This window comes from Sprattus sprattus (genome assembly GCF_963457725.1).
Source record: "Sprattus sprattus genome assembly, chromosome: 8".
NCBI lineage: Eukaryota > Metazoa > Chordata > Actinopteri > Clupeiformes > Clupeidae > Sprattus > Sprattus sprattus.
The window spans coordinates 9,190,727-9,200,726 of NC_137927.1; the positions used below are offsets into that span (position 1 = coordinate 9,190,727).

The 10,000-nt window shown below is 41.6% G+C and overlaps 1 protein-coding gene across 2 annotated transcripts in view; it reads right to left on the reverse strand.

The window, feature by feature from the left end:
• LOC308369554 (USP6 N-terminal-like protein) overlaps positions 1–10,000 on the reverse strand; it is a 25,878-nt gene that overhangs the window by 10,991 nt on the left and 4,887 nt on the right. Inside the window, exons 1-4 of one of the 2 annotated variants that reach the window (XM_080844039.1) lie at positions 5,486–5,673; positions 5,260–5,333; positions 5,033–5,114; positions 1–79 (exon numbers count right to left, since the gene is read on the reverse strand). The exon at positions 1–79 is cut by the window's left edge and continues 7 nt beyond it. In XM_080844039.1, the coding sequence (XP_080700165.1) occupies positions 1–79; positions 5,033–5,114; positions 5,260–5,267 (169 nt within the window). In that variant the 5' untranslated portion in view covers positions 5,268–5,333; positions 5,486–5,673. Of the gene's footprint in view, positions 80–5,032; positions 5,115–5,259; positions 5,334–5,485; positions 5,674–10,000 lie in introns of those variants that run through there. The other variant, XM_080844038.1, reaches the window with a different exon arrangement.

A 10,000-nucleotide genomic window follows, 5' to 3' on the forward strand; every position in this document is an offset into this window, starting at 1 on the left:
AGCCAAAGCGATCTGTGGTTCTGTAGATGCTGTAGTCAGCATCCTCCCAGGGATCGATCTCCACGTCTGCATCCCGACCCTACACACACACACACACCCACACACACACACACACACACATAGTGATGGTGGGAAAGATGTAAACAGATGATGAAAACACAAAAAGGGAGAACAGAGGAAAGAATTAAAGTATCTCAGTCACTTAAGCGTTATACATAGCAAGGGCAATGTAGAAAATAAATAACACGGGATGCCATACCATGTTATGCTGTTCACAATTAAGAAGAAGGAAAACATACAAATGTTAAACACACAGTGCAGTATATATAAAATACCACAGCAAACCAAGTCAGTAAAATCTAGATGTTAACATGCCACAAATACAATTACTACATTCAACAGTCAACATCTCTCCCCCCCCCTTCTCTGTCACTGTATGTTGGCTAGTAAGGATCTAGCAGAGGTGAAAAAAGTACTTAAATATTCTACTCAAGTAAAAGTACCTTTACGTTTATTACATTTGACTTAAGTACAAGTTAAGCTACCCATCTAAAAAACTACTCAAGTAAAAGTAAAAAGTAGTTCATTTAAAATGTACTTTAAGTAAAAGTTACTTAGTTACAACTTGATGGGGGTCGCTTCAATATAGTGCAAAAAAGGTGTCATACATCCAATCCAAAAACTAGTTATTTTTAATTAAAGGGAGATCTTTATCATGTAAGTGCAATAATGACATTAAACATGTCAAGTTGTCAACACAACATTTAGGACCTTTCGGGAGGTATAATGTGCCAATTTAGTTCAGACCATCCCATAAAACATTTTCGTATACAAAATTTGTTTTTGTTTTTTTCCCCTTTACCAACACAACAGATCAAGGTGCAAATCAAGGTCGCTAGCGTTTTGACCTCCAAAATCACTCAAATAAAACCAAAATCAACCCATATGTAGGTGTGAGGGCACTTGTTTTAAAGACAGATTGATTGATTAGTTTATTGACACACATCAGTTTTTTCCTTTACAGGAGCACTGTTCTTCCTGTGGTCAAACAAAAACATATATTCTTTTTACATTTTTCTCATTTCTCTTTTTACAATAATACAAACTCAACAGAAGACAAAAACACAAGACTTAAACACAAAACAAAACAAAAAACAAACACACAAGAGGAATTGAAAGCCTGCCACTTATAAAGGCTATACGTTGGTCCCATTACTGCCTTTTACCATATAGGCCTACAGAGGGCGAAAAAGATAAACCCAAATGAGAAGTACATCAGGGCAGATCAGAAAGTGAAGTACATCCAAGAAAAAGATAATCATAATCATGTACAGAACTGAGGGATTATTTGATAGCAGACTGTGCTCTTTCTTTGTAATAATGAGACATGAACCACATGACAGCTGCCATAAAAAACGTACAGTACTGTGCAAAAGTTTTAGGCAGGTGTGAAAAAATGCTATGAACTAAGAATGCTTTGAAAAATGTAAACAATAAATGTTTATTTTTTATCCATTTACATGGTAAGACTGAGCACAGCAACAAGACACAACGTAGTTATACTGCATCAGCAGGGTCTCTCCCAGAAAAAGATTTCAAAGCAGACAGGGGTTTCAAAATGTGCAGTTCCAGCTCTTTTGAAGAAGACGTTGAGGATCGTAGACGCAGTGTTCAGCCAAGGAAACTTAATGCAGCTGATGAAAAACACATCAAGCTTATTTACCTTCGAAATCGGAAGATTTCAAGCAGTGGCATCAGCTCAGAACTGGCAGAAACCAGTGGTACCCAGGTACAGACATTTACTGTCCGGGGAAGTCTGGCCAGAAGTGGTCTTCATGGAAGAGTTGCAGCCAAAAAGCTCTACCCCGACAAGGAAACAAGGCCAAGTGACTGAACTAAGCACGTAAACATAGAAACTAGGGTGCAGAAACATGGCAGAAGGTGCTCTGGACTGATGAGTCAAAATTAGAAATATTTGGCTGTAGAAGAAGGCAGTTTGTTCGCTGGAGGCTGGAGAGAGGTACAATAATGAGAGTCTGCAGGCAACAGTGAAGCATGGTAGAGGTTCCTTTCCAGTTTGGGGCTGCATTTCTGCAAGTGGAGTTGGAGATTTGGTCAGGATGAATGGTGTCCTCAATGCTGAGAAATACAGGCAGATACTAATCCATCATGCAATACCATCAGGGAGGCGTATGATTGGCACCAAATGTATTCTGCAGCAGGAACATAACCCCAAACATACAGCCAATGTCATTAACAACTATCTTCAGCTTAAAGAAGAACAGAAAGTCCTGCAAGTGATGGTATGACCCCCACAGAGCCCTAATCTCTACATCATCAAGTCTGTCTGGGTTTACATGAAGAGACAGAAGAATTTTAGGAAGCCTACATCCACAGAAGATCTGTGGTTAGTTCTCTAAGATGTTTGGAACAATTTACCAGCCGTGTTCCTTCAAAAACTGCGCAAGTGTATCTGGAAGAATTGATGCTATTTTGAAGGCAAAGGGTGGTCACACCAAATATTGATTTAATTTAGAATTTTCTTCTGTTCCTTCACTGCATTTTGTTAATTTATGAAGAATTGATGAAAATAAACTGTTAACACTTCCATTTTTGAAAGCATTCTTAGTTTACAGCATTTTTTCACACCTGCCTAAAACTTTTGCACAGTACTGTATGTGTTATTAATGCTGTAAGAGCACCTGTAGTTATTGTAAATAACGGATCTCCTAAAAAGTAAATATGTAAGATAGCATAATTAAAGGTTAAAGAGGACCGTAACAGTCACCTACCTCTCCGCTGATGACTTATTTACTGAAAAAGCTGCTACCATTAGAGCGTAACTGTCCTCCTAAACAGGTTTCACCCTATCTGGCCCTCCTTTTTTCTGTTTACACCACTTTGTTAGGTGAGATCATTCCTTCCACTGGGCTCTCCTGTCACTGTTATGCAGATGACACTCAACTGTACTTGTCTTTCCCCCAGGATTACTGCACAATAACAGCTCAAATTTCTGCATGCCACAGTAATATTTCAGCTTGGATGATGGATCACCACCCTTTCTGTCAAAAGCTGAGCTCCTGGTATTCCCAGATAACCTGGCTATCCCACAAAATATTAACATCCAGCTTGGTTCATCTTTGTTGACCCCAAACAAATATGCATGAAACTTGGGAGTTATATTTGATGACCAATTTAATTTATTTGAGCATGTAGCTTCTTTCTCAAGGTCATGTTGGTTCACACTCTATAATATTTGGAAGATCAGATCCTATCTCACACAGTATGCTACACAACTTGTTATGCAGGCCCTGGCTATGTCTTAACTAGACTATTGCAATGCAATTTTAACAGGCCTGCCTGCATGTGTAGTGAGACAGTTGTAGATGATTTAGTCGTTGATCGACCCAAGAGGACACGTGTAACTCCTCTGCTGGTCACCCTTCACTGGCTCTCTGTAGCTGCTAGGATCATATCTAAATCCCTCACTCTGGCCTATTGGACAGCCACTGGATCGGTACTTCCTGTTTAAACGCTACAATTCAGCTCTATTCCCCCTCTTGACCACTTCGCTCCTCTGATGAGTGCCTGCCGTCTTTCCGCAGCAAGAGATCGCAGTCAAAACTTTTTTCATTCATGATCTGCCTAGTACTACTTTTTTAATTAACTGAATCTAAGTAGGTCATTTGCTTGAGGCCTACTCAGTCATAGTTTTGGTATTCAGTATTATTGTTTGTATTATTATTATTATTATTATTATTATTAATAATAATAATAATAATAGTATTGTTATTATTATTATTAATAAGAATAAGAATAATAATTGGTACCTAATATTATTTCTTGAATTATTTGTCATAAGGGATGTTTCTATTTTTATTACTTTGTGTTTTGTAAAGTCTTTTTTAATGTTTTGTAAGTCGTTTTGGACAAAATGTTCTGCTTAATACTACAACCATAACCACAACCACACCACACAAACACACCCATACTCAAACAAGCATGCACACACAGCACATATTAATCCTGATCATTTGAAACAGTGTAATCTGAATTACAGAAGACAAACAACTAAACAAAAACTATTAAGTAAAAAAAAGAAAATGAAGCAGACACCTTTATGCTTTATATATATGTAATCCAGTTATATTTGGTTAGAGGCGAGTTTGCCATTGGGGGCAGCTCTTTGCACAAAGCTCCAGAGTGACAGGACACATCCGGTGAGATAAATATGGCATCTGACATGATACCCTGCTGACTTACAGATCACCAGGCCACCCCTCCGACACGCACACGTACTAAAGACATAAACACACCCATCCCCCAAGAGCCCTCGGTTTCACTCAGGATCCTAAGATCTAGAACAGTATCATGCAAAGATTTTAGCCCCTTTTGTGATGCAGTAATGTGAGGATGCTTTCAAAAGAGTAGTTTTTAATTATCAAAATAGCAACATACAAAGTGCAGTAAACAGCAACAAAAACATCAAATCAATATTTGATGTGACCTATATAAGTACACTTGTACCGTCTTTAAAGGTACTTGGGAGGTAGTTTTTTTTCAAGCGTCTGATTGGATTTAGGATGTCTTGATTTCTCTCTCTGTCCCCTAATATAATCAAGTAATCAATTACATTGGTTTCTGCCATTTCTGAGCTGATTCGTTGCCTTTAGTTTAGACATGCCCTGTCGTTATTCTAGGATCTTTGTCTTCAGCCGCTTTCTCATCTTGTAACGCTACTAGAATGTGTTTTCAACTGAATTAGTCCTCATTTATTGGTTTAATCAGAAACGTCACAAGTCTGTGGCGTGTCTACAGGTCCAAACAGGTCTATGTTAAATCTTGATCCTCAGTGAAAAATGTTTAAGGTGATGAAAACCATTTGTCATGATCCCAGAATGCCTTTTTTCTCCCGCTGTAAATCTTAAAGCCATTTTCTCATGCAAACAAACACACTCAAAGAGTCAGAGGATCATGCTTTCACACACACACACAGTCACACGCCCCCCAACACACACATTCTCTCACACACGTTGTTTTTGATCACAGGCTCCCTCTTGGAGTAGTGGTCAGGTTTGTTGCCGATGCGTCTGAAAAAGAATGAACTTCTCCTCCTGCGAGGGGGGAAGACAACACATACACGACAGATTGATACTGAAGGAGAAAGACCCATATAACACCCATACACGGCACGTAGCCATTTCAAACTCTCTGTTGATTCTCTTACTAAGCCATTAATAACACCGGTCACTCACTCACCTTATCATATTTAGAGATGATTGAGGCTCTTTCCTCTGCAACCAACACCTCTATGTCTTTCTTCATGTCAATACCTGCCGAAGAGGACAAACCGCGGTTAGAGTTCACGTTTAGACGACCACGTGAGGCGTGTACACTACCACGTATGAAAGATATTCCAACGATAACAACGACAACACAAACAAATACAGAGAATCAGACTATATATCCTCCATGCATCACTGACCTGCATGTTTATGTTTGGGTGCACACGAGTATGTGCTTGCATGTATTTGGCTCTGAGTATGTGTGTGTGTGTGTGTGTTTGTGTGTGTGTGCGTGTGTGTAGTGCCATGAGAATGTGAGTGCTGCACAGGATTATACACTGATCCCCAGCCAGTTATGTTTGTGTGTGGTTGGTGCATGTAGTACAACTCAGTGGGCCCTATCTTGCCGATCAGAAACGCAAGTAGGACGGCGCCAAGCGCAAGTAGCTGTGTGGGCGGCTCTATGGCGCAGTTGCTATTTTAACGGCGGAAAAAACACACTTGCGTCCAGCGCAAGTGTCAAAAGGGTTGGTCCAAAGGAGGTTACTCAGCCATAGGTGTGGTTTGGGCGTAATATGCAATAAACCAATCGGAGCGTCATTTCACATTCCCTTTAAGAGCGAGAAGCGCATAGTCCATAGCGGCTTGTTATTTTGATGGCGGAATTACCTGGTGGAAGACCGGAGAAGTTCACAGCCGAGGAGACCGACGTGAGATTTACACCAATTTTTTGGCAAGCCATATATAATTACAAGGAAAATAAAGTATTTACCACTTGAGGAAATCAGTGTGAAATCCATATCCAAGATATTTTAAAAATAAGCATACATGTAGCCTACACATTGACCCAAATGATTCAGGTTAATTGAAGCTGCGTGACATTTGATTTATTGTATGGCTTTGTAAAAAGCCGGGAGATAGATGGGGATGCGAGAAACCCTCCAAAAGTAAGCAAAGTCAAGCAAGCATGTCAAGATATTGCCGTGATTGTTTCTGCAACGGGGCACCCGAAAACGTTGCCGAAAACGCTATAATGACGTCCGGAGACGTGGGACATCCAAGCTGGAAGGTAACACACGTTCTCGTGCCTTCACGGGAGGTGGATCTGCCTCGACCCAGGATCTGACGGCAGCAGAGAACATCGCCACGTCTACCCTCACGCCTGAGAGCGTGCAGGGATTTGGGGGCATGGAAATCGGCACCCAAGCCAGTGCACCAGCTGACCAAACCCAAGGTACATAAATAAAGTCCACATACACAGAGATGAGTTTACAAGATTTATAATAATACTGGCATTAAATAAATGCAACAAAGCCATACAATAAATCAAATGTCACGCAGCTTCAATTAACCTGAATCATTTGGGTCAATTGTGTACGCTAGATGTATGCCTAGTTTTTAAATGTCTTGGATACGGATATCACAATGATTTCCTCATGTGGTAAATACTTTATTTTCCTTGTAATTATATATGGCTTGCCAAACAATTGGTGTAAATCTCTCGTGAAGACGACAGAAGTAAAGTGTAGCCTACAGGTCCTATACTGTGCCGGCAAGCACATGCGCCCTTAAAATAGCGTTCTGAATACGCGTTACAGACTTTAGACATTGCGCCTCACATTAGACCAGCTTTTTTTTGGTCAATGGCGCACGGCGCACGGCGTTGTTTTGAAAACTGCAAAATACCACTTGCGCCAGAGAAACGCCTTCTCTGTTCCGCCCCCGCCCATGTCGACGCAAGTTCATTTCGAAGCGGACCTCTGGAGGGAAAATCGCGCTGTGCGCCGGGTGCAAGATAGGAATGATACTTGCGTCGGTGACAATGTCACTTGCGCTGGGTGCAAGATAGGGCCCAGTGTGTATGTGTGATTCTGTGCTGGCCAGGATTATCCACTGCTCCCAGATCAGCTGTGTTTGTGTGCGTCTGATGTCTGTGGTCGGTGGTGAAGTGACTGAGGGCTGGCTCTCAGTCAGCTCGAAATGCCTCAGGGTAACTGTACCCTTCCTGTCCTCTAAGAAGGCTGTGTACTGTGCGCATCAGAAATGCAATCCCCCTGGGAACAAGGAGACGGACTGGACAGGCCAAAAGTGTTCCCGCCAAGTTTCCTCTGCCACCACCCTCTCTGCTGGATGCCTTTCTCTTTTTTCCCTCTCATGCTCACTTCTTTTATTTTTTTTCCCTTTAACACATATTCTTATTCTGTATCTTCCTCCATCACTTTGGCCTCCCCCTGTTTCCTCTATATCTACTCTCCTCTTATGTTATCTATCTATCGATCTGTCTATCTATCTATCTATCTGTTTATCTAGCTATCTTTCTATCTATCTATCTATCTCTTTAATCATGTGTTGTTCTATATCTACCTCCATCACTTTGCCGCCACTGTTTCCTCTATATCTACTCTCCTCTTATCTTATCTATCTATCTATCTATCTATCTATCTATCTGTCTATCTATCTATCATCTATCTAATCATGTCTACAGGTCTTTTTTCTGTCTCTCCCTCATTCTCTCTCTCCGTTTCTCTTCCCTCTTTTCCTGCTCTCCCTCATTCACTGCATGCCTCCTCTAGGCATCTGTCACACATACAGAAATAGGCTCCTTCCTGGCATGAGCATTTGTGCATGCAGACACACACAACACACACAGACGCACGCACTCTCTCTCTCACACACACACACTCACACAAAAACACACTCTCACACACGAAGAATGTATTGCCCTATGACCTTTCACCATCTGTCATGCAATAAACTTCTGATAAATTACTTTTTTTTAAATTGAAAAAAAAACATGGCATACCCCAAACAAGTAGGACAACATTAAAAAGTGATCACATGACCCTCACGCCCCATTTAATAGCTACATGCAGCAGCAGTGTGCGCATCATGGCGGATGTTTGATGCTGGAACTCTCTGATCTCCTGACTGACAGATCTGTGAGCAGCGGTCCTCTTATCCTCTTACACAACAGCTCACAAACACAAGAGAAGCTGATTCGGCAGTCTGTGTGTGTGAGTGTTTGTGTGTGTGTGTGTGTGTGTGTGTGTGTGTGTGTGTATCAATGTGACCATGACGGTGTTTGACTTTCACCAAAACTGACCCTTGAGCTTAACCCCGTGTTCCACGTACAAAAAGCATGCATATTTTTCTCTCTTGTTTTTTTTCCTGTTTCTACATTCTCTTCTACCTCTTTCGCTCACATGACTGTTGTGGGCCTTGTTTCTCTGTTTTGGTCTCAGCGCCCATTCATGAGACGATTAAACATTCACCAACGTGTGTCTCATAAATAGAAACAATTAAACTACAGTAGTGGATCAGCTGACCCATTTAGAGACGACACTCCCTCGAGGCATACACTGAACACATGCTCTTAGCCTGCATGCTTCTGCATCTTTTCATCACACACACACTTGTTCATGCGTTCTCTTGCTTCGTAGATACACTCATGCGTCACTCTCCGTCTTTCCACCTTTCATACACTCACACACACATCTTTCTGTTTCAATTTCTCACGTTAGCGTGCATCTGACTTTGACTTTGAAAATGTCTGTGTGTATGAGTGCTTCACCTCCATAATTCACATTCAATTATATTAATACTAATCCACTGTGAATACAACTTCAGCAAAATCAGCTGCTCGGGATGGCCGTAGCGTCTGATTGTAGCTGGGTGTTGGTGGTACAGTGGTTAGCATTGCCGCTAAGCGCTTGACCCGCATTTAAATCCTAGTCACTGGAGGGTGCCCTTGAAAGTCGCTAAACAGTCGACCATCGCATCTGCTAAACAGTCGACAATCGCATCTGCTAAACAGTGGACCATCGCATCTACTAAACAGTGCACCATCGCATCTGCTAAACACTGGACCATCGCATTTGTTCAATACTGGACCTGAACTTTTGTTTGTTTGATGGCTCAGTGACAACGGCATAGAAAATAACGGGTTCAAGCAACACAGCACATGCATGGAGTCAAACACTTGCCCTATAGACGGAGATGCGACACCCTGTGGCTCTGCATACATTTTCCATCTGACCTTGTTTGTGAGCAGCTTGGGCTCAAACTGTCGGCTAACAGGATGAAGTTCATATAAATCTGTGTGTGTGAGATGACACCACTGGATGGATTACTGCTATGGCCTAAATATACCTAACACACTACATTCCAATGCATTTCAATGTTACAGCCACATAGCAATTCAATTATTTAACCAGAGTACGTTCAGTATTCAAGTGGTTCTCCCTTTGCAGGTTCTAATACAGCTGAATCACGGTCAGGCATGGTGATGCCTGCTTGTTTGTTTGTTTGTTTGTTTGGAATCCAAATAAACAACATCTGGCACATAAGAGCCTATTGTTGATCCGAGTGTGAGTTGTAACAAAAGGCATTTCGTGGTGTAAAAGTAGACTAGCTAGAGATTTCGGCGGAATTATGACAGCAGGACATCAAACCCCCCCCATCCCACCCTCTTAGGAGCCCCACTATGTCCCATTACTGTGTCTCTGAAACGAGGGGCATCAACACCCACTCACACCCCAAGTCCCAAATCAAACCCACTGCAGGGATTTTAATCCATGTCGCCTTCAATCAGACTACAGATTAGTGTTTTAGTCTTTGTTGTCTGTGGTATTTAACGGGAGGATAGGGCCTGTGGTGGCTAGTTGTGTGTTTTTGCTGAGAATGCTCAACGCAGACTGAACTGCAGGATGCAATCC